This window comes from Malaclemys terrapin, chromosome 23 (assembly GCF_027887155.1).
Source record: "Malaclemys terrapin pileata isolate rMalTer1 chromosome 23, rMalTer1.hap1, whole genome shotgun sequence".
Lineage (NCBI taxonomy): Eukaryota > Metazoa > Chordata > Testudines > Emydidae > Malaclemys > Malaclemys terrapin.
This window is the reverse complement of record NC_071527.1, coordinates 3369743-3392917: the sequence shown is the minus strand read 5'-3', so window position 1 is coordinate 3392917 and position 23175 is coordinate 3369743. Positions and strand designations below refer to the sequence as shown.

Sequence of the window (23175 nt, the reverse complement as noted above, 5' to 3'; positions counted from 1 at the left end):
CTGGGGAACGTGCTGCCAGGCTTCGTGGTCGGGAGGGTTCACGCCAGCCGGACGTTGGGTGTAGATGTAGGGCTCTGCCCTCCTGGTGTAGGTGGGCCCCCAGACCTCGCTGTGTTGCTTTGTCTCCGTGACTTTCCCGTGAGTCACGCCTGTAGAAGTCTCCCGAAGAGGGTAAGTGGAGCTGGTGTCCTGAGCTTTGTATCTGCAAAGTGCCGCCGGAGCCATCAGTCCTGCGCGTGCCCCGGGAAGCCCAGAGCGGGTAGGCAAGGCAGAGGGGAAAAAGCGACTTGCTGCAGGCCATAGAGTCAGTGTTGGGAGCCAGGATTCCAGGCCTGTGCTCCGAGCTGGCTCTCTGAAAGCTCTCCATCTGAAGACTCAGAATCCAGAGCCCTTCCCCTGCCGTGAAGTGGGAGCAGGGAGGTCCCCGGGTGAAATTTTCCCTTCTTAGCTTGAACGTTTCCTTCCTTTGGAGCCCTGGACAGCCGTGCTCTGTGCTGGCACCAGCCTGGTGCTTTCCCCTCCTGAGAACGGGGTCTGAGATTGGCAGGGTTGAGCAGCGCGGCAGTGGGATCAGGGAACCTGGCAGCTGTTGTCTGACCTCAGGCCAGGCCACTTGTCCTGTCCCTCTTAGCTCTTCTATGCAAACACCAGCGAAGGCTGCACTGTGCCAGCCTGCCCGCACTGCCACCTGTCTGTGCCTCTGCAGGGCACATGGCATTGCCTGGCTCCTCGTTCCTGGCAGTAGGAATGCCCTGGAGCTCTAGCCATACCCCCTCCTCAGAGAATCGCACCTACGCTCAGCTGATGGCCTGAGTAGGCCTGAGCTTCGTGATGCAGAGGGCAACTTGCATCTGGCCTGCATGAAAACAAAGACTCATTTGCCAGCTCCCAGTTCCCCTGTGTGCTCGGACCTGCAGCCCCTCTAGAGGGACCGGCAGAAGCTGCTGCTTGTCTGAATTCTCCCGCCCTGCGATCCTGCGGCCGGTTAGCTTTGTCTCCCAGCTGCAGTCAGAGGGAGCGGGAGGTCTGGGATTGAGGCCTGGGGGTAGAGTTCGGTCTCCCGCCTTTTAAAAGGCCCAGGTTGTGACTGTTCTTAATGTTTCCTCTGAATACTGTGTGGGTGCCTCAGTTTCCCCTATGCATTTCTTAAGTCTCTAGGTGGTGGGGAAAGGCCAGTGCGCATAAATCACTGACACTCTGTCTCCCTGGCAACAAATGGCCAGGGCCCCTTCCCCCCTGCAAGGTAATAGCTAAAGGTGAACAAAGAGATCAGGTGACCTCCTGACCCAGGAAAGAGACAAAGCCAAGAGGAGGAGGGGCTGGAGGGGGGTTTGAGAGTTGGAGCTACCTGGGGACTAGGCGTGAGAGCAGACATGGGTGTCTGGCTCTCTGAACCCCAGAATCGACCCGGCCGAGAGGTCCCATTCGCCGCTGTACCTACGAGCTCTGTTTTAGACCGTGTTCCTGTCATCTAATAAATCTCTGTTTTACTGGCTGGCTGAGAGTCACGTCTGACTGTGAAGTGGGGGTGCAGAACCCTTTGGCTTCCCCAGGACCCAGCCTGGGCGGACTCGCTGTGGGAAGCGCACGGAGGGGCATATGCTGAATGCTCCCAGGAGAGACCCAGGAGGTGAAGCCGTGTGAGCTTCTTGCCCTGAAGACAGTCTGCTCCAAGGGAGAGGAGGTTCCCCAAAGTCCTGACTGGCTTTGTGGGGAGCAGTTCCAGAGCATCGCCCGGGGACTCCATGACAACTGGTGGTAGCGGTGGGATGTATGGCACCCCGTGAATGGCACTTCTTGCAGTAAGTGACTGGGGAGCAGTAAAACAGAGGGGGGATGGTTTCAGGGGGCGATTAACCCCTAGGAGTGTGTGACCAGCGAGAAGGACTGTTGGAGTAACGGGGTCCCCCTGAGGACTGCAGCGAGCGGTCCCAGGGGCGGAGGAGTCTGAAGCTCGACCCTGGCAAAGAGGTGGTGACCACGAGAAGGGCTGGCACACTAGGGGTTCTTCCTGGAAATCGTGGGGGAGCTGAGAGCACACTGGCCTCTGAGTCCAAAGCAACTTGGGAACAGCGGAGTGATGGCCTATCACCATCTCCTAAAGAAGGACATTGTAATCCTGTGCAAAAAGAGAGGGTTACGCATTGGGAAGTTCACCAAGGCCCAGTTAATCGTGCAGCTGGAGGAGGAGGACCGCTCTAAGGAGCAGATTCCTGACCCAGACGGGGCTACAAGAGGATCTGGGAGCAGCTGGAGCAGTAGCCAGAGTCTGGTCCCCAACCAGACGGGGGTCTTCACGATCGGGTTCCCCATCAGGGATCGGAGACGGATGGGATTGGAGCTGAGTCTGAGAGAGCGAGAGCCCGAGGAAAAGCTGCAGGAGAAGCAGCGGCAGCATGGACTGGCGCTGGTGGAGCGGAGAGGCATAGGGGGCTCCCAGGGGTGAGTGGGGATAGACCCTGGGCTGCCAGTTCCGCAGGTAATCTCGACACTAAATTGCTGCCCCTGGTTAAGGAAGGGGGGATGTGGATGCCCACCACACGGCCTTCGAGCAGGCTGGCAATTTGAACCAGGGGGACTCTGCGGAAAAGCCCCGGTATCTAGCTCCCTTGCTGGGTCCCAAGGCCGTAGATGCTGTCAGCCAGATGGGCGGGGTGGTGGACAGGCTCCCACTCCTGGCCCCGGCCTATATGTCTGTGTGGAGTCTCCTGGGCTCAGGCCCCTCGGACCCCCAGTGGGAGCGGAAGGTGGGGGTCAATGGGGAGACATACCTGGGGTGGCGAGACCCTGGGACAGAGAGAACTGTTGTCGGGCCCCAGGTGGTGCAGCCTCAGATGCTGAGGGGCTGTGTGACCTGGGTGAAGGTCCCCGGGACGAAGCCCCTCGCCCTGTCTATGGCCCGGATCCCTGTGCAGACCCAGGAGGGGTTGGGCTGGCTGGCTATTGGGGTTCTCCAGGATATTGGCTGTGAGGTCCTGTTGGGGGGTGACTGTGTCTCTTTGGGACAAGATCCAGGCCTTGCCCCTGTAACGGCCGAGGATTTGAATTTGAATCCCGCTAACCACTTGGCTAAGAGGGAAATGGTCAGTGAAAATGCAAATGACCTGGCTGGCAGGAGGGAGGGGCTGCTGGGCTCAGGATACCTGCCTACCTATAACCAGATCCCTGGGGCTGAGTGGGAGGGAGAGATGCACACCGGAGAGGGGGCTCACTCTGGCTTTGATGCTGTGACCAGAGCAGAGAGCTCGCTGCCTGCCCCCACTGGGACAACAGGGATAGTGCTGGGCACGGTAGGAGCTGAGACCCCAGCTGAGTGGGGGGACACCAAGGCAGGGCAGGTCATCTGCCAACCAGGTTTGCCTGGTCCAGACGTGCTGCTGGGAAGTGATTACACAGCAGGGAGGGAGCTACCAGGGACAGGGCTCAGAGGGGCTGTGACCCCAGGCCCAGCCAGCGAGAGGGAGCAGGTCCCACTCCCTCCCCCAGCAGCTGAATTCCAGACCGAGCTGCAGAGGGATCCCTCCTTGGAGAAGCTGAGGGAACTTGCTGGCCACAGAGCTGCAAACCCCTTTGGGGAAGGCTGCAGGGACAGAGTCCGGTGGGAGAAGGGATTCCTGTACCAGGAATGGGCTCCCCAAAGGGAAGTAGAACTGTGGGGAATCGGGAGGCAGCTGGTGGTGCCCCAGGAATCCACAGGGTTCTTCCCTTTCGAGCTGCTGTATGGGAGGAGAAGGGGGAAGACCCCTGGGTGGATCTCTTCCCTGAGGTGGGAGCCAATCTCCCCATCAGGTGTTCCCCGTTCAGAGTCACTGGGAAAGCAGCCCAGAACCTGGAGAGAGAGGTCAAGGACATGCTGGCTTTAGATGTGACCCAGCCGTTCAACAGCCCATGGGCCTCACCCGTGGGGCTGGTCCCCAAGGGAGACAGAATGATCTGGTTTTGTGGGGACTATCGGAAGCTTAAATAGGTCCGATGTCCGATGCCTACCCCATGCCTAGGCCTGGGGAGATTCTAGACAAGCTGAGGGGCATGGAGAACTTGGCCCTGGTGTACGTCGATGACGTGTGTGTCTGTAGCCAGACCGGGGAGGAACAGGTGTCCCAGGTGAAGAGGGTGCTGGGCTGCCTCAAGGAGGCAGGACTGAGGGTAAAAGCCAAAAAGTGCAAGGTGGAGATGATCAGAGATTGGCCCATTCCCCAGACCAAGAAACGAGGCCAGGCCTTTATCAGGATGGCGGGGTGCTACCAGAGGTTTGTACCCCACGTTAAATCCCTAGCTGCCCCCATCCCTGAGCTATGTGAGAGGGGTAAGCCAGACTAGGTGGTCTGGACCGAGCAGGGCCAGAGGGCTCTCTGTATACTGAAGGAGGCTCTAATCCAGGGCCCGGTAAATCTGGTAAACCCAGATATTGCCAAGCCTTTTGCAGTGTTCACCGACCCCTCAGACGCAGGGCTGGGCACGGTGCTGATGCAAGCCGATGCTGGGGGGGGGAGACATCCCACCGGGTACCTGAGCAAGAAACGGCTGCCCTGGGAGCAGAACTATGCGGCCTCAGAGAAGAAATGCCCGGCCATGGGGCAGGCCTTATAAAGCTGCAGCTGTATTGTTTTGGGCGGCCTCACATGCAAGGGGCTGATGCCGAGCTCCTGGAGACAGAGACACCTGTTCAGAGGGTGGCAAAGGTCAAGATGGGGGCTCTTAACCGAGAGAGCTCGAATTGCAGCCCTCCAAACTGGAGCGCTGGGAAAAGACCCAATCTCAGTTTAGACCCCAGGGGTATTGGGGTGGCAAAAGGGTACAGGCCGCATAAACCTTCCCACATGCAGCCTGCAAGCGCCATCAACCACAACATATCCACGGGTGGGCCTGAAACTGGAACGTCCTGGTGTAACTCCCACCAAGGAATGGGAGAGATGATGGGGCATCCATGGGAACGTTGGTGGGTTCGAACTTCCCAAGGTCACTAGCTAAAGTGACCTCGCTCAGTTCAGTCTCGAAGGGGGGAGAGATTTGACGAAGTGGGACTGTTCTTAATGTTTCCTCTGAATCCTGTGTGAGTGCCTCAGTTTCCCCTATGCATTTCTTAAGTCTCTAGGTGGTGGGGAAAGGCCAGTGTGCATAAATCACTGACACTCTGTCTCCCTGGCAACAAATGGCCAGGGCCCCTTCCTCCCCTGCAAGGAAATAGCTAAAGGTGAACAAAGAGATCAGGTGACCTCCTGACCCAGGAAAGAGACAAAGCCGAGAAAAGGAGAGGCTGGAGGGGGTTTTGAGAGTTGGAGCTACCTGGGGACTAGGAGTGAGAGCAGACGTGGGTGTCTGGCTCTCTGAACCCCATAATGGACCCGGCCGAGGGGTCCCATTCGCCGCTGTACCTACAAGTTCTGTTTTAGACCGTGTTCCTGTCATCTAATAAACCTCTGTTTTACTGGCTGGCTGAGAGTCACGTCTGACTGCGAAGTGGGGGTGCAGAACCCTTTGGCTTCCCCAGGACCCCGCCTGGGCGGACTCGCTGTGGGAAGCACACGGAGGGGCATATGCTGAATGTTCCCAGGAGAGACCCAGGAGGTGAAGCCGTGTGAGCTTCTTGCCCTGAAGACAGTCTGCTCCGAGGGAGAGGAGGCTCCCCAAAGTCCTGACTGGCTTTGTGGGGAGCAGTTCCAGAGCATCGCCCGGGGACTCCGTGACACAGGTTCATCTCCCTATCATTCTTGCCCATGGGATGCTCCACCAGCCAGGAGGGTCGGATGTGGACCCACGGCCCGTTAGAAAGCACCTCCGTTCTCGGAGTCGGCGGGAACCATGTCTCCGTGGCTGTCTCTTGCTGTAGTTCGTTGGCCACCCACCACCCCTAAATGACGAGGTGAGGGGCGGTGGCGGTGGTGGTAGCCGGTCCCAGGCGCTGGCAGGGGAGTGCTGCATTGCTGCCTGCGTATGGTGCCGGCTTTCGCTCCTGCTCGCCGATCTCCGCTTCATTCTGAGTTCTCTGTGGATCACTTCCAAAGCTGTGTTTCTCTACGGAGGGAGTCTGCTCAGTGTCCCCTTTCCTGCCCTCCCCATAGCAGGTTCCTCAAAGGAGCGAGGGGACAGTGTCCTGCGCAGGTCCATGGCTCCCCAGCCACTTCCCTGATGTGTGCGTGACTGTCCGGGGCTTACCAGAATGGTTTCAGTGCCACACGCTGGACTCGGGGTGCCCCCGGTGTGTGGATCTGCTCAGGAACTTACCTCCGGGGAATGGCTGGACATAGGCAAAGTGACACCTTGTCTGTGCTGGGAAACCTCCCCCGGGGGACTGGTGCTGTGGTGTCTGCCCAGTGGCAGGCAGTCGCGTGGGAATTGGGACCAAGGTTTTGTTGCAGAGGAGTGTGGGAAGCTCCACGTTTGCCTTTCCAGCCAGCTAAAAACCAGGATGGGGCCCTCCACAGTAACCTCCGTGCTCCTCCCTCGCTGTGCCAGCCCAGGGAGTCTGCTCCGATTCCCTGCAGCCACAGCAGCAAGCTGAACTGTGTCACCGCCAGCCTTTGTCCCCAGGGCTGCTAGGGGGCAGCGGGAGACGGAAGAGGCTCCCAAGTAGGGTGACCAGATGTCCTGATTTTATAGGGACAGTCCCGATATTTGGGGCTTTTTCTTATATAGTCACCTATTACCCCCCCCCACCCCCTGATTTTTCACACTTGCTGGCTGGTCACCCTCCTCCCAAGCAGTGAGACTGGTGGCAGGTCCTGTGAACGCCAGGGTTGGCCAGCCACGTCTCACTCGAGACTCCTCGTCCTCCATGTGGAGGTGGGCGCAGCTCTAGTACGGCCCCGCCCCCAGCCCTAGATCGCCGAGGCGCTATGCCCCTCGGCGGGTTGGTAAACAGCAGAACTCGCGCTGGGGAGCGGCAGGAGGGCACGAGCCGGAAGCTGCTTGTAAGACCAGAACAAACGGATAGAAACTGGCCACCAACAAATGTAGGCTTGAAACTAGGGGAAGGTTTCGAACCGTCAGCGGAGTGACGCTCTGGAGCAGCCTTCCCAGGGGAGCAGTGGGGTCAGAAACCCTAACTGGCTTCGAGACTCAGCTTGGTTAGTCTATGGAGGGGGAGGTGTGATGGGACGGCCTACAATGGCATGTAGCCGCTCTGCGACTGCTAGCAGCAACTATCTCCAACGACCAGAGACAGGACACTAGCTGGGGGCGGCTTTGAGTTACTCCGGAGAAGTCTTTCCCAGGTGTCTGGCTGGTGGGTCTTGCCCACATGCTCAGGGTCTAATTGGTCATCGTATTTGGGGTCAGGAAGGACTTTTCTCCCGGGTCAGGTTGACAGAGACCCTGGGGGGGTTTCGCCTTCCCCTGCCGCGTGGGGCACGGGGTCACTTGCAGGTTTAAACTAGTGTCAATGGTGGAGTGTCTGTACCATGATCTCTGAGGAGTGAATGTCTCAGCCGGAGGCTAGGGGCTGTTACAGGAGTGGGTGGGCGAGGTTCTGTGGCCTGCAACGTTAAGGAGGCCGGACTAGCTGATCAGGATGGTCCCTTTCGACCTTAGAGTCTGTGAGGCGAAGAACTGGAGCGCTGAGCACAACGTGCGCTGCTGGGCGCCGTGACAAGAGGCCCAGGCCAGTGCCCGTTTCTGGGCCCCGGCGTAACACGCCCGGCAGCCGTTTGCCTTCACCCAGAGCTCCAGTCCCTTCCGCCTGACTGCCGCTACGTATCCCACAATGCACAGAGCTCAGCAACGAAGCAAAGCACAGTGGGCTACCCACCCAGAATGCTGTGCGCTTACTCCACCCTGAGTCCTAGCCATGTAGACTGGCTGATCCGGATTGAATCAGAAAACAGTTGACGGTGTGTGTGCAGTCAGTGCCTCCTCCGGACGGTTCGCCCGCCAGAACTCAGTGCGAATGAAACCCCTCGGTGTAGACAAGGCTGGAGACTATCTGCGTGGTGCGTGGCTGGCTCCCCGCCCGACCTCGCCCTTATCCAGGAGGAGTCGGCGCTGATCCAAGGCTTGCCGGGAGAGTCTGTCTGCGGGTTGGGGGGTGGGTGTTAGCCCCCAGCGGGAATCGCTTGAGAAAGCAGCTTAGCAGAACCGCAGAGGCCAAGCAGGGCAACTTCACCCACCGCTTCCACACACACCCCTTGCACCCCCAGGCAGCTGTAACTCACCAGGGGTGGCGTGGTGCCAGGCTGGGGTTCAGAGCTGTCCGAGCTCCACGGCACAACTGAATGGAAGGCAGCAGATGTGGCTTGGAATGGCAGGGGCCTTGGGGTGCTGAACTGCTCCAGCTGCCCCAAAAGCTGGGGGGAGCCTTGCTTCTCACACACCCCCTCCCAAAATGGCCAGTACGGGGCTGTTCCCACCAGCGGTGGTTGATTTCCCCATTGCTTTGTCCGAGATCTGGTGGGAGTTTGGGCGTGAGCCGCAGGGTGTTGGCAAAGGCTTTGGAGGTGCAGTGTGGCCAAGTCTTGCCGTGTCATCGCATGTCTCGGCTAAAGCCTCAGCTCCCGGAGTCCTGTGATTACAGGAGAATCTTGGCCCTGAAAAGCTTGGGTTTGTAGCTGATCTCATGCCAGGTTGGGTCACGTGAAGTTAGCAGTGTTAAACTACAGTGTGGTCAGTGATGAGAAAAATCTGCCCAAGTCCAAGAGCCGTCGGGCAGCTGAACAGTCCCTGAAAGGCACCGTGGCTGAAATGGGGGTGGGGGGCATGAGGGGAGTGCGGGATCTCTGTCCCTCTGCGCCCAGCAATGGTGCCTGCGTGGGGGTGGAGCTTCTGAAGGAGCAGAAAGCGTCGTGGTTTGTGTGAGGGGGTGAGAGCTGCCCCCACCCCCGTTCCTCTTCCCCCCCCCATTCCAGCCCCCCACAGAGAGAGGCTTCCCCAGCTCCCCAGAGCATCCATTTCTTTTTCACGGTGCTATGAAAAACCATAGCTTTCTGCAGCCCCGTTCGCCGCCTCGGCGCGCGCCTCTGTGTGTCTGGAATGAGCTCGGATGACTAACCTTGCCCTTCCTTCTTTCTCTCCCTCCCCCATGCCCCCCCACCTCTCTCTTCTCTCCCCTTCTCCGCTGGTCTCAGCCGGTCCCAGCTCTGCAACCTGTTCAGTACTCTGCCAGCTCCTGTCCCCAGGTCCTCCTGCCCGTGTCTCCGCCCCAGCAGTACAACATGGTATAACCCGTGTCTGTCCCGTGTGTGCCGTGTCTGTGTTGTGCGAGCTTTGCTAACCTGGGCTGTTCTGCAGGGCCCGACTCTCCGGGAGGGGGCTAGCGCCAGGGCAGGCGGGCGGAGGGGCAGGGCTGCTGTGGAGTTGCAGGCAGTAACCCCGGTGGCTTGTGTTAAACGTGCCTTGAGAAGCAGGTGTGGACTCCCAGCCGACGCCAGACTGAGCATGCCCACCCCCGTCCCATTGCCCAGAGATTTGGCCCCAGGACCCCCGGCCTTCGGTGGTTGTGCTGTGGCCCATTCATCCCCTGGAGCTGTCTCGCAGGGCGTGCTGGAGGGGGTGGACACACTCCCTTACGCAGCGGTGAGCAGATGGCGCTCGAGCTGGCAGCAAGGGAAAGAGGCCGGAGGGGCTGCACCAGCATTTGGGGGTCATTTTGCAAACGCCTGATGTCTGGATTCCCAAAGCAGCCAGCGGGTGCTGCCTATTAACCTACTGACTGGCTGCACAAGCAGCATTGGACCCGTGCCCAGTCGCCTCCGTCCACTCGCTCCGGTCCTGTCCCCGTTGGTCTTTGCAGGTGCTCGGCTGGGACCGGTTCTGGATGCAGCGTTGCAGGCTGCGAGCAGCAGCGACCAGCTGCCCTTTGGCTCTGCAGTGCGCGGCGTTCGCCTGGAGCGGGCTGGGACTGCCAGGGCAAAATGCGGGGAGGGGTCTGAACTTTAGGGCAGGCCCCGAGGCCATAAGAACCAGGGGGAAAGGCTGGCTGGCCCAGCACGGGGGGAACCACGTTACCCTTTATTTAGTGACTCCATCCTCCCAACCCCTGACACAGCCCCCCCGGCTCCTTGCTTCCAGCCCCGAAGGCTGTTTCCTGGCCTGGCAGACGTGATCTGCCCAAGCGCCATGCTCACGACTCCGGGCTTCTCCCGAGGCAGCTCGGGGAGGGGGGGGGAGACGCTTCTCGTCCTCGCTGTTGGCATGACCCAGAGACACCATTGCCCATGCTCTGTTCTCCTTCTCCCTCCGCCTGCAGGCAGAAGAGCTCAGCTCCCCCTTTGGGCAGATCAGTCTCAGCCGTCAAGGCTCCACAGAAGCTCCGGACCCATCCTCGGCCATGTTCCAGCCGCCCCTCATCTCCCAGCATCCTCAGCAGACGGGATTCATCATGGCATCCCCGGGACAGCCCATCCCTGCCTCCAGCTACTCCACCTCGGGACACACGGCCCCCGCTCAGCAAGTCCTGCAGCCCCAGGGCTACCTGCAGCCTCCCCAGCAAGTAAGGAGCAGGGGCTGGGACCGTGTGCGTGGCCTGGGGCGAGGCAAGCGCCAAGTGTTGGGGTGAAGGGGGGGGCACCCCCTGGGAACGGAGTGTCTAGTCCACATTGGGACTCAGCCTGCACCCTTTGCGCTGGCTACCAGGGGTATTGCAGTGACACAGATGGGCCTGAGTCACTGATCAGCGCTGCAGACACCCCAGAAAGAGACGGTCCCTGCCCCACAGCGCTTGCTGTCTTGGGGTCTGCATGGGAAGACTAGACCAGTAGGAATCACAGTCTAAATGTGACCTCCTATTGTCTCCCAGGGGGACGTTCTCGGGCCAGGTCTGCACTACAGACCTCTGCTGGTACAGCCGTTGTTCAGGGCTGGGGTGAGCTCTTTGCCAGCAAAGCCCCAGCGCAGACCCAGTTATGCTAGCAAAACCGCGCTTTTGCCAGGAGAGCTAATTTCACTCCCGGGGCTGGAATAAGCTATCCGCTGTGTCCACACTTGGGGTGCTTTGCCGGGATAGCATAGACCCGGCCGTACTCTGGAATGTGAGGGGCCTTTTCTGGGTTTAGTTCATGTCCCTTGGGAAGGGGGTTAAGCTAAACCGGAAACCCCCACTTTTACTCCCAAATAAAAGTGTCTGCTGGTGAATTCTAACTTCACCATAACCAGTCAAGCTTTTGAGAAAAGGCCAAGCCCTAAAGAGAGGTCTACAGGTGCTTGCATGGGCTACAAAAATTTTGGTGACGGGCTCTTGTATCTAGTTCTAACGTGACCCAACAGCTGGAAGTTGAACCCTGGCACGTTCAGACTGGAAATAGGACATTTTGCCCAGTGATGGGAATGAACCATCGGAACAACTTGCCAAGGGCTGTGGTGGGTTCTCTGGCACTGGTGGTTTTAAATCAAGAGCCATGGGTGGTTTTCCACCAGAACAGCTGTAGTTCAACCAGGAATTCTTTCGGGAAAGTCCCAGAGCCTCTGTTATCAGGAGGTGGGACTAGCCCATGAAAGACGAGAGACCTTGGGGTGGAGCATAAGAAAAGACACTGGTCAGCGTCCATTGGGAAGGGGATTCTCCTTCACTTCCTGTCCTACGCTCTTGCCCAGCGTGGTGCTGTGCCGTGTATCACCCCCAGAGATGGCTGCAATCTGAGGGGGGGCGGTGGCGGGATCCCTGCGTCCAGGTCTGAGAAAATCCCAGGTACTCCTGGGCTCTTGAACCTAGCAGAGGAAGGTGGAACGCGAACCGGCGGCTGGAAAGTGGAACCAGCCTCGTTCCGGTTGGCAGAAAGGCCCCACTGTTTAGCACTCTTGGAAGCGACGTCCAAGGGGAGCGGTCGGGTCTCCCCCTCTGGATGGCTGGAAGATGCTTTAGTCGAACACGTTGCACAGGGTCACTGGGTGACATGCTGGCCTGTGATCTATACACTGCTGCTCTAACGGGCTCGTCTAGCCGTACGCTCTAGAGATCTATAAAGAAAGCGCGTAAGGCCCCGGTCCTGCAGCTTGTCCCCACGGCGGTAGGGTTCCAAAGTGCTGCCATTGGAGCCCAGCGTGGGTGGGAGTTGGGACCTCCTAAACCTGGGACCAACTAATGTATCCCTTGCTGTGCTGGTGTGAATCCAAAGCCCCTCTTCCCCCCCATGCCCATCACAGGCTGCAGCCCCGACTCTGGGTCTCGGCCCCGTGAGCTCGCGGGGGGGCTCATTCCTCTCTAGCAGCAGCCCCAGCGTGGTCCTGTGGGGGCTGGCCGGGGGCTCCGTTTGCTCACCCGTTACTCGGAACGGCTCCATTTATCCACAGACTTTCTCTGTTCTGTTAGATTCAGGTTTCCTACTACCCGCCCGGGCAGTATCCAAACTCCAGCCAGCAATACAGACCTCTCAGTCACCCGGTGGCCTACAGCCCCCAGCGCAATCAGCAGCTCCCGCAGCCTTCACAACAGCCTGGTAAGGGGCTCGGGCAGGGAGCAGGCCGGGGCTGGGCAGGGGGCGGGGGGGGGGGGGGGGTCTGAGCTGCTTCCACCCGATGACAGATGTCTATCTGCCCACTCGCTGCGGTTACTCTTAACTTGCTCCAAACTGTTTCTCTGGGCTAGAGACGGCGGCACAGCAAAGCCTCTTTCTCGCTGCCTGGCCAGTGGGCTTTGTTCACACACTCGGGGTCCCACCACCAGGCAGATTGGGGGTTGGGCAGGAATTTCCCCCCAGCTCGGATTGGCAAGGGGAGCGGGGGGCGCTTCCGGCAGTGTGGGGTGCAGGTGCTCGGCTGGAATTTCTTGGCAAGTCTCACCTGTCCAATTCCCTGTGATGTCCATGGCCTCGGGCATTGGTGGTACCTGGGTACCCTGTTCTTAGCCTTGGGCTCACAGCTTAGTTCCTGGGGGGCTGACTAAACTCTTTGGCTTTGTCAGGAGTCCAGGGGGTGTGCTATGCAGGAGGTCAGACGGGCGAGCGAATGGTCCCGTCTGCCTTTAAGGCTGTGAAACCAGGAGGCGTTTCTACCCGTCTCAGCCCAGAAGCCTCGTGTCCTGTCTCCCCGCTCCCACCCCTGCCGGCGTTTCACCTTTAGTTTTGGTGTTTATTACCTGAGTGCAGGAAAGAACTTTCAACCCAGTTTGTTAATGCATGAGAAGAACACTTAGAACTGGCTGAGTTTTCCATCCAGCCTGCGGGACTCTCTGCCACAAGATATCATATAGGGCAAGAGCTTTTAAAACCTCTCCTGCTCGGGCATAAACCAACTGGAACAGGTGGTGTGACCTAGTGGGCAGAGCACTGGACTGGGAGTCCGGAGCCCTGGGTTCTATTCCCAGCTCCGTCACAGACCAGCCGGGTGTCTGTGGGCAAGTCGCAGCCCCTCCCTGTGCCTCAGTTTTCCCATCTGTAGAATGGGGAGAATAATACTGACTCCCCTTGTAACGTGCGCTGAGAGCCGCTGATGGAGAGGGCTAGAGAACAGCTAGGGATACTGGGGGGGGGTGAGGTTGGAACTCTCTCCAGCGGCGGGGTAGAAATACTGTAGTGCCTGTCGTAGGGGTCCGTCCTGCTCGCCGGTTTGTGCCACGCGGCATGCTCGCTGCAGAGCCTTTCCTGGCTGCAGCTGGGTGCGGGGCGTGAACGCGACCGAAGGGACCCGTGCTTACATCCCGCCCCTGTCCCACAGCAGGTTTACAGCCAATGATGTCCAACCAGCAGCAGACGTTCCAGGGCATGCTGGGAGTCCAGCCGTCCCAGACCCCCGGCCTCCTCACCAATCAGAGGAGCAACATGGGGAGCCAGATGCAAAGCATGCTGGGAGTCCAGCAGTCGCAGACCTCCAGTCTCCTCAGCAATCAAAGAGGCAACATGGGAAACCAGATGCAAGGCCTGATGGTCCAGTACACGGCACTGCCCTCGTACCAGGTGGGTAGCAGGGTGTCGCTCAGAGGACGCGGGACACAACTCCGGGGCCGACGCCAGCCCAGCTGAGAAAAGGCTGCTGGACGCCAGCGTCAGCCTGGGCTCACAGGCGAGGGAACCCCCCTGCGTGTCACTCCCAGCACTCCCACGTGCCGCCCCAAGAGCCAGCCCGGGCCAGGCCGGTGTGTGAGCCCTGACGTCTGAGCGCTGCCCCCGCGCCAGTTTCCAGGGTAACTGGGTATTAATAGTCACAGCGGGAGCAGCTAAATTCGTCTAGCTCCTGAAATAATCCGGAGCAGGGGGTGTGAACTGGAGGCCGGGCACATAATGCGGGCTGCACAGACGGGGTCCCCCAGAAGCCTGCTCCCCCTGCCTTGCTTCTAATACCCATGGGTGTTCTCATTCCCCGGCAGTGGCGTGAACCCGGCACTCCCTCCCCGTGCTGGGCAGGGGGAGAGGCCGCGGTGCCCGCCCCCTTGACACGTGTGCGAAAGGCCCTGACGCTGGGGGCTTGGGGGTGTGGGCAGAGCCAGTCCCAGACCAGAATGCCCTGGGCTCTCTGTCTGCACGTCCCCAGCAATGGGCTCCACCCCTTCCCTAGCGAGGCTGCCCCCAGCCTGGTGTAGACGCTCTCGCGTTCCTCCTTTGCTTCTGGTCACGCCCCGGGTGGGAGCGCCACCTCCTCCAGTACTGCTCCCCATGGCTCCCCTCCCCTTCTCGGCGCAGGTCCCGGTGGCTAGCGAGTCGCAGGGGGTGGTCCAGCAGCCGTTCCAGCAGCCGGTGCTGGTGTCCGCCAGCCAGTCGGTTCAGGGAGGGCTGCAGTCCGGCGGGATGCCAGTCTATTACAGCGTCATCCCCACGGCCCAGCAGAACGGCACCAGGTAAGGGCAGCGGCGTCTCCGGCCCACCTCTGCTTGGAGAGCGAGGGGCCACGGTGCCTGCGGGGGCAGCTCAGCGTGCTCTGCACGCGGGGGGTGGTTGCTGGCCGAGCTGGCCTTGGTCAAAGGGGAGAGTAGCAGCAAGGCGGGGGGCAGTGGGGGGTGACCGGGGCGCACTTAGGGGGCTGCGTTTGGCCTCTCTGCAGCGGTCCTGTGAGACAGGAGCCAGCCCAGGGAAGGCTGCCCCGAGTCCCCGTGCGTCTGCAGTGCGGGGAGATGGCCCAGCCCGTGTTGGGGAGAACCCACCTCTCAAAGGCGGGGTCTGGGGAAATGCAGCTCTGATGCCTCACCGCAGCTCTCTTCTCCTGGCAGCCCCTCGGTCGGGTACCTGCAGCCTCCCGGCTCCGAGCAGTATCAGATGCCCCAGTCTCCCTCGCCCTGCAGCCCGCCACAGATGCAGCAGCAGTATTCGGGTAAGGAGCGACCGCCCGTTCCCTGGCTCCCCCTGCCCCCTGCTGGGCACTGGGAAGTACCCTGGCATCGTAGCCCAGGAGGGGCTGGCTCTCTGGGGGGGTTGGTAAGGCACAGCTGAGTTTCCCCCCCCCCCCCCCCGACCCAGGCCAACGGAAGCGGTTGGTGGCTTCTGTGGACTGAGTCGGGTGGGTCTCAGCCCAGTTCCATGCCCCCCGCGGTCATCAGCAGACACGCCAAGGCCGGGCTGGGGCCAGGCAGAGCCTGGTGTGGGGCAGCCAGCGGAGACGCTGGGTGGCCAGGCTGCCCCACACCAGGGCTGTGTAGGGAAATCGAGGGAGAGACGGAGGTGGCTCAGTGTTCGGACGCTCTGGGATGGACGGAGCATTTGCCTGGAGAACGAGGCCCTGGGGGGGGTCCTGCTCTGCTCGCACAGCCCAGCTCTGCGCCTCCCCCACGGTGGCTGGGAGTGGTGCCCGGGGGCCTTGCTGCGCTGTCCGAGGCCACGGCCATGGGCTAGCCAGGCCTTTCAGCCAGGGCCAACCGGGCTCTTCCCGGCCTTGCGTTGGCTGGGCCTCGCGTGCCATCTGCTGGGAGCACCAGGTATTGCAGCAGGCTCTGGGCCTCGACAGCCTTGAGTTGTCTGGAATCAAGCTTTTAAAATTGTGGTGACAGCCAGGGGGCTGGGAGCCAGGACTCCTGGGTCCTATCCCCAGCTCTGGAGGAGAGAGGGGGCTAGCGAGTTAGAGCAGGGGGGGCTGGGAGCCAGGACTCCTGGGTCCTGTCCCCAGCCCTGGGGGGAGTGGGGGCTAGCGGGTTAGAGCAGGGGGGGCTGGGAGCCAGGACTCCTGGTTCTATCCCCAGTTCTAGGGGGGAGTGGGGGCTAGCGGGTTAGAGCAGGGGGGGCTGGGAGCCAGGACTCCTGGGTCCTATCCCCAGTTCTAGGGGGGAGTGGGGGCTAGCGGGTTAGAGCAGGGGGGGCTGGGAGCCAGGACTCCTGGGTCCTATCCCCAGCTCTGGAGGAGAGAGGGGGCTAGCGGGTTAGAGCAGGGGGGGCTGGGAGCCAGGACTCCTGGGTCCTATCCCCAGCTCTGGAGGAGAGAGGGGGCTAGCGAGTTAGAGCAGGGGGGGCTGGGAGCCAGGACTTCTGGGTTCTATCCCCAACTCTGGGAGGGGTGTGGGGGCCAGTGGTTAGAGGGGGGACTTGGTTCTCACCTTGGCTACCACACATGCTGTGTGACTCACAAGGAGCCTGTCAGTGAAATGGGATGAAGTGTGCTGTGTGGTTGTGGGTGTGCAAAGCCTTGTGGATGGGGAGAGGGCAGAGCGGTGGGGGTGGGGGGCAGCAATCCCACAGGTTCCATTGGGTTTCTGCTGGGGATGTTGAACTGGGCCCCTGGTGCACATCTGGGGGGCAGCAGGCCATGCAGGAGGGGCAGGTGCTGGGGGAGGTGTCAGATGGGCACGCGGGAGGTATGAGGGAGTGTCTCTCTAGGCTCCCTGGGGGAGGGTGCCGGGGTTTTCACACCAACACCTCTTTATCGCCGACTGGCGTTAGCCACACTCGGGCTTCCTGGCATTGCAAGCCGGCGGCCAGGATGGATCAGCGAGAGCAGGAGTGCCCCTGCAGCAGCTGCGTGGCCCGTGATGTCACCCTTCCCCTCTCCAGCTGGCTGGGGGGAGGAGGGGGTCAGCAGCCAGGCCGAGGCCACCCCAGCTATGGCCGCCTTTCTCGAGCTGCCCCCTCCTCCCTCCGGCGGCTGGAGCAGGATTTAGCGCTGGTCAATTTCCCTCATCCTCCTGCCAGCACCGAGGGAGCAAACACGGCCCCACCCGGCTCTGCCCTGGTCCCGTCCCAGCGTGGCGCAACCCCCGGTGTCGTTAGCCGGCCGGGCCAGGCCTCAGAGAGCCCGTGAGCTGCTCCCAGGGCAGGGCAGCTGCAGCTGCCGACCCTGGGAGCTAAGAGCCCGGCTGGGCTGGAGGCAGGTTCTAGGTGCCGCTAGCCCCACTAGGCTGCACTGCCTGGCCTGAGGAGCAAGGCTGGGGCTGGGGGAAGAGAGGAGGTCGGGGGGACAGAGCTGCCCCAGCCAGCCCAGGGGAGCTGAGCCCTTGGTGGCCAGGCCAGAGCACTGCTTTGCTCTCAGGGGAGCCTGGCATGGTCTGGGGCAGGCAAGGAACGCTCTCTGGCGCCGCCCGCCCTGCGGGGTCCCCCAAGTGCAGGCTGGAGCCCCGGGAGCTCCTGGTTTTCACTGCGGGTGGGCACAGCGGGAGTGCTGGGGGTGCAGGGCCAGGCATAGAGAGTGGAGGAATGGGGGTGCTGTGCCAGACGCAGGGGAGCATGGGGATGCATTGCTAAGCATGGGGAGAGGATTGGAGTGCAAAGCCAGTCACAGGGGTGCAGTGCCAGCCACCAGGGGGATGAGGTGCAGTGCCAGGCACAGGGAAGGATTGGAGTGCAGTGCTAGGCATGGAGATGCAATGCCATGCACAGGGAAGGATTGGAGTGCAATGCTAGGCATGGAGATGCAGTGCCAGGCTCAGGGAAGGATTGGGGTGCAGTGCCAGGCACAGGGAAGGATTGGGGTGCAGTGCCAGGCATGGAGATGCAGTGCCAGGCACAGGGAAAGATGGGGGTGCAGTGCCAGGCACAGGGAAGGGTTGGGGTGCAGTGCCAGGCATGGAGGTGCAGTGCCAGGCACAGGGATGGATTGGGGTGCAGTGCCAGGCATGGATATGCAGTGCCAGGCACAGGGAAGGATTAGAGTGCAGTGCTAGGCATGGAGATGCAGTGCCAGGCACAGGGAAGGATTGGGATGGGGGTGCAGTGCCAGGCACAGGGAAGGATTGGAGTGCAGTGCTAGGCATGGAGATGCAGTGCCAGGCACAGGGAAGGATTGGGATGGAGGTGCAGTGCCAGGCACAGGGAAGGATTGGAGTGCAGTGCTAGGCATGGAGATGCAGTGCCAGGCACAGGGCAGGATTGGGGTGCAGTGCCAGGCATGGAGAAGCAGTGCCAGGCACAGGGAAGGATTGGGGTGCAGTGCCAGGCATGGAGATGCAGTGCCAGGCACAGGGAAAGATTGGGGTGCAGTGGCAGGCACAGGGAAGGGTTGGGGTGCAGTGCCAGGCACAGGGAAGGATTGGGATGGAGGTGCAATGCCAGGCACAGGGAAGGATTGGAGTGCAGTGCTAGGCATGGAGGTGCAGTGCCAGGCACAGGGAAGGATTGGGGTGCAGTGCCAGGCACGGGGGTGCAGTGCCAGGCACAGGGAAGGATTGGGGTGCAGTGCCAGGCACAGGGAAGGGTTGGGGTGCAGTGCCAGGCATGGAAGTGCAGTGCCAAGCACAGGGAAGGATTGGGGTGCAGTGCCAGGCTCAGGGAAGGATTGGGGTGCAGTGCCAGGCACGGAGGTGCAGTGCCAGGCACAGGGAAGGATTGGGGTACAGTGCCAGGCACCAGGGGGATGGGGTGCAGTGCCAGGCATGGGGATGGGGTGCGGTGCCCGGCACGGTCCCCCCGGAAAGCCCCTGCACCAGGTGGAGGTTTCTGTAGCCAGGGGAGCTGCTCTGATGTGAGCACCCCTCGCCTGGCTGGGGGCAGGGGGTGCCAGTCCCAGGTTGTGAGCCTGGGAGCTCCCGTCCCAGCCGCCATCTCCTCTTGGCAGGGGTGTCTCCGTCGGGGCCCGGCGTGGTCGTGATGCAGCTGAACGTGCCCAGCGGCCCCCAGCCCCCGCAGAACCCTCCCGTGGTGCAGTGGAGCCACTGTAAATACTATGGCCTCGACCAGCGGGGGCAGAAGCCGGGGGAGCTGTACAACCCAGACACCAGTGCCCAGGTACAGGGCAGGGGGGGGCCCAGGCACTAGCCCACTGCCGGGGGGGCTGGGGGTTGGATTCAGCCCCTTGCAGAGAGCCAGCTCAGCACGTCCCCTTGGGGTGGGGGTAAGGGGCTCGGGGCCCGATCCGTGCGTCTAACCCTTTTCCCCCGTCTCCAGGCCAGCACCCAGCTAACCAGCCCCATCACGTCCCCCACTCAGTCCCCGACGCCGTCTCCCGTGACCAACCTCAACAGCGTCTGCACAGGGCTCAGCCCACTTCCGGTCCTCACGCAGTTCCCCCGGCCCGTGGGCCCAGCACAAGGTGAGACGGGCTGCGGGGAGCGTTTGAACCAAAAAGCCTCTGCAGTGAAACTGGCCAAGCTCAGAGCTTGACGGGCCCGGGCCCAAGGCATGGGGTGGGATTGACAGGGTGCATTGTGGGAGTTTGCATCCGAACAGTGGGCCCTTGGCCCGGTCCCCTGGGGAGGCGCCAGGGGCCAGAGAGTGAACTCTGACCTGCCGAGGCAGCCTTCGAACCTGCAGAGCCGTGGCTGGGTAGAGCCTGGCGCTCCAGGGGGCGGAGGCTGGCTCCCCACAGGGCGGGGCCAGCTGTTTCAGGGGGCGGAGCCTGGCTCCCCATGGGGCAGGGCCAGCAGTTGCAGGGGCGGGGCCTGGCTCACCACAAGACAAGGCCAGCTGTTGCAGGGGGCGGGGCTTGCTGGCAGCTGTTACAGGACCCACCAGATGGGCTATTTCCATAGCGTGGGTTGCCTCTACTGCCACGTCCTCCCCACCTCTCCAGCCTGGGCCGGTGAGACCGGTGCCCGGAGAGGAGGCCTCGCCCCCAGCTCACGGGCACGACTGCGGCAGAGCAGACGTGCACGTCCCTGGCAGGACTGTCTCCTGTGGGGTTCCACAGCGCTGCAGCCCCCCGCCCCAGCACCCCCAAACCTCTGCTTCTGCTTTCCAGGCGACGGGCGCTACTCTCTACTGGGCCAGCCACTGCAATACAATCTCTCCATCTGCCCTCCTCCTCTGCTGCCCAGCCAGTCCAACTACAGTGCGCACCAGGTAGGGGGACTGCGGCCGCCAGCCCAGGGACAGACTGGGGCCCCCCACCACCGCCAGTGTTCCTCCTGCCCCCCGACTTCGTATGGCAGCGTTGCCATTGCCGGGGCTGGAGATCGGGAGGAGTGGAGGGGCTTGTGAACGGTCTTCCCTGTTCGGATTCGAGGGCTCTTTGGGGGACGCAGAGATGGGGGGGCTCCCAAAGAAGGAGCTGCTCCCTCAGCGCTTTAATACAATCCCTACGGGTCTGTCTGCGGCACTAGCCCACCCTCGGTGCCAGGGCTCACTGGCCTGGCGTCGCCGATGCTGTAGCCAGAATTGGACGGGGAAGCCAGACCTGAGTCCCAAGGTGGAAAACAGGAGATGTTTGTCATTGCCTGTGGTTTTTCCACAAAAAACGCTGGTTTTGTCAAACTCAAAACATGGAAAAAGTCCTGCACCCCCCACACACAGTTAACCTGTGGAACTCATTGCCAGAGGATGTTGTGAAGGCCAAGAGTATATCGTGGCGGACAGGTCCATCAGCAGCTGTTAGCCAAGATGGTCAGGGATGGAAGCCCAGGCTCTGTCCCCCCAAGCCCCTGACGGCCAGAAGCTGGGACTGGGCGCCAGGGGATGGATCACTCAGTAATTGTCCTGTTCTGTTCAATCTCGGAAGCATCTGGCATTTGGATTTGGAAAAGGAACAAACTTTGAAACTGCAGAATTTCCCACCTACCTGTGAAAAAGCCCAACAACCTCCCCCCCCCTCCCCACCTTCAGACTCCAGCCACTGGGGTCCCAGCCACCTTTGTCCCTCAGAAAGAAGCAAAATGTGGGGGGTGAGCCCCCGTTTCCCCTCCCTCAGGCCAGGCGAGTGAGTCCCAAAGAGTCAGCACCCCCTGGAGTGTAGTCCTTTGCAGACCAAGGCCCTGGCCAGTGCCGAGGGACGCTCGGGCTCCACCGGGACGCGCCACACGCTGCAGGATCGGGGCCCTAGCCCAGTGCCCGCAGCCCATCTCTGAGGATGCTGACAGCAGTTCCCATGTAAACGTCACTCTGCCCCCAGCCTCGCCCAAGCCGGACGTCAGCACCGAGATGGAGACGGAGTGCAGGCTGGAAACGGCCCTTGCCTGTCCCAGGCACCTGGGCGCCCTGAGCTCGGCTGCACTGGGGGCTGGGCTAACCCTTGCGCTCTGGGCGGGTGGGTACGCTGGCCAAGGGGCTCCCAGCCGCTCTGCTGGGCTGGCAGCTTCTCCGGGTGACTCTGTTTTCACTCTTCCAGGGCCAGACAGGGATGAAACACGGAAACCGGGGCAAGAGACAGGCCCTCAAGTCAGCGTCCACCGACCTCGGCACAAGCGACGTAGGCAAGTGACCTCGGGGGCTGCTCACGCCCACCCATGCCTGGCAAACACCCTGCCCAGCCCAGCCTCCTGGGTGCCTCCCTCACCAGTCACCTGCCGAGGGCGCAGTTTGAGCCCTTGTCACTGGGCAGCAGGGACGGATCCTGGACGGGACCCGCGGGGGACTAGAGAGGAGAGACCCCTGGTTCTCGGAAGTGCTGCCCGCAAGCCCCTTGGAGTGTGCGTGCTGGCAGCAGAGAGGGCACCGGGCCTCCCCCACTGCCCCTCTCTGCCCCCCACAGGCCCAGCGGCTGCAGGAGACGCACACGCTGCGCTGTGAGGGGGGGGCTGGGAGCCAGGACTCCTGGGTTCTGTTCCCAGCTCAGGGAGAGCAGGGGAGTCTAGTGGTTAGAGCAGAGCTTGGTGTCCAGACTTGTGGGCTGTTCCTGTGGCTGACTCGCTGGGAGATCTCTGCCTGTTTCCCCATCTCGATAACAGCGGGGTGACGCCGCCCGCTGCCCTCGGGCTGGGAGGGTTAGTGGGCGTTTGTGAAGTGCTTTGAGATCCCCCAGCTGAAGCTGCTCAGTGGTTTGATGGTTCTCTCCAAACGCCCCGGCAGAGGGCGCTCAGCCGCCCCCCAGGGGAGCACAATCAGCACTTGCTAATTGGGGACAGGCTGCAAGTCAATGTCCTTCCATGGGGCTCAGGGGAGGCCTCAAATCCCCCCTCCCCTGCCCGGTTAAACAGCTGCAGCAGTGCCTAGCAGGCGTGTTACAGTGAGCCCCCCTCGGGCAGTGGAAATAGAGCAGGGAGGGGCCGGGGGATCTGTTACAGGCTGGTTTAATATTAGCACAGAATTCGGTCTGCCGGGACCTGCCGCTCACCCCCGCCTGGCTCCCGGAGCCCGAGCCGCGGCCGCGACACACTCTGTGCCCTGACAGCTGAAGCGCACGGGCAGCTCGGCCTGCAGGCGCGGCCCGGGCACCACCCAGCTCTGCCCCCCGCTTGGGGCTGGCACAGGTGGATGTGGTTTCAGGTCAGAAATTAACCACGGCCCCTGGGCATCGGCTGCCCCTGTCCTCCCCCAGGAGCTGGGTTTGCCCAGGGTTTGGAGGGGCCAGTGTCTGGGACTGGCCCTGCTGCCCGGAAACGCCCCCGTGCTAAAGCCAGGCGCCCCCCAAGGAGCCCTGAGCACTCGGCCCCCCTCAGCCCTCCCCACCCGCGTCTCTGAGTCTGGCTCCAGGGTGGAACATTCGCCCCGAAGTGACAGCTTCCAGCGCCGGGGGCCCCGTGGGCTGAGTGAGGGGAGGCAAACAGGCTCTGCAGGGCTGCATGGGACCGTGCATTGCCCCACCCACCGCAGGGAGAAAGGGGATGCCCTGGGGCATGAACTGCAGGGACTTCCCAGCTCCCACCTCTGGGATTCAAGCAGGGACTGCTCCCCTCCCAGAGAACCCAGGCATCCTGGCTCCCAGCCCCCGCGCTAATCTTTAGACCCTATTCCCTCCCAGAGCCGGGGATAGAACCCAGGAGTCCTGGCTGCCCCCTCCCTCTGTTCTAACCTGTAGACCCCACTCCCCTCCCAAAGCCGGGGAGAGAACCCAGGCATCCTGGCTCCCAGCCCCCGCGCTAATCTTTAGACCCTACTCCCTCCCGGAGCTGGGGATAGAACCCAGGAGTCCTGGCTCCCAGCCCCCGCCCCGCACTAACCTCTAGACCCTATTCCCTCCCAGAGCCGGGGATAGAACCCAGGAGTCCTGGCTGCCCCCTCCCTCTGTTCTAACCTGTAGACCCCACTC

At 61.7% G+C, this 23175-nt stretch overlaps 1 protein-coding gene across 9 annotated transcripts in view; it reads left to right on the top strand.

Moving 5' to 3' along the window:
* R3HDM2 (R3H domain containing 2) overlaps window positions 1-23175 on the top strand; it is a 121393-nt gene that overhangs the window by 97679 nt on the left and 539 nt on the right. For 3 of the 9 annotated variants that reach the window (XM_054012944.1, XM_054012945.1, XM_054012946.1), the window contains 10 exons: window positions 9060-9149; window positions 10181-10423; window positions 12239-12365; window positions 13582-13820; window positions 14544-14698; window positions 15068-15168; window positions 18832-19001; window positions 19161-19305; window positions 19954-20054; window positions 21316-21400. In XM_054012944.1, the coding sequence (XP_053868919.1) occupies window positions 9060-9149; window positions 10181-10423; window positions 12239-12365; window positions 13582-13820; window positions 14544-14698; window positions 15068-15168; window positions 18832-19001; window positions 19161-19305; window positions 19954-20054; window positions 21316-21400 (1456 nt within the window). The remainder of the gene's footprint in view (window positions 1-9059; window positions 9150-10180; window positions 10424-12238; window positions 12366-13581; window positions 13821-14543; window positions 14699-15067; window positions 15169-18831; window positions 19002-19160; window positions 19306-19953; window positions 20055-21315; window positions 21401-23175) is intronic. The other 6 variants (XM_054012943.1, XM_054012950.1, XM_054012948.1 and 3 more) reach the window with 4 other exon arrangements.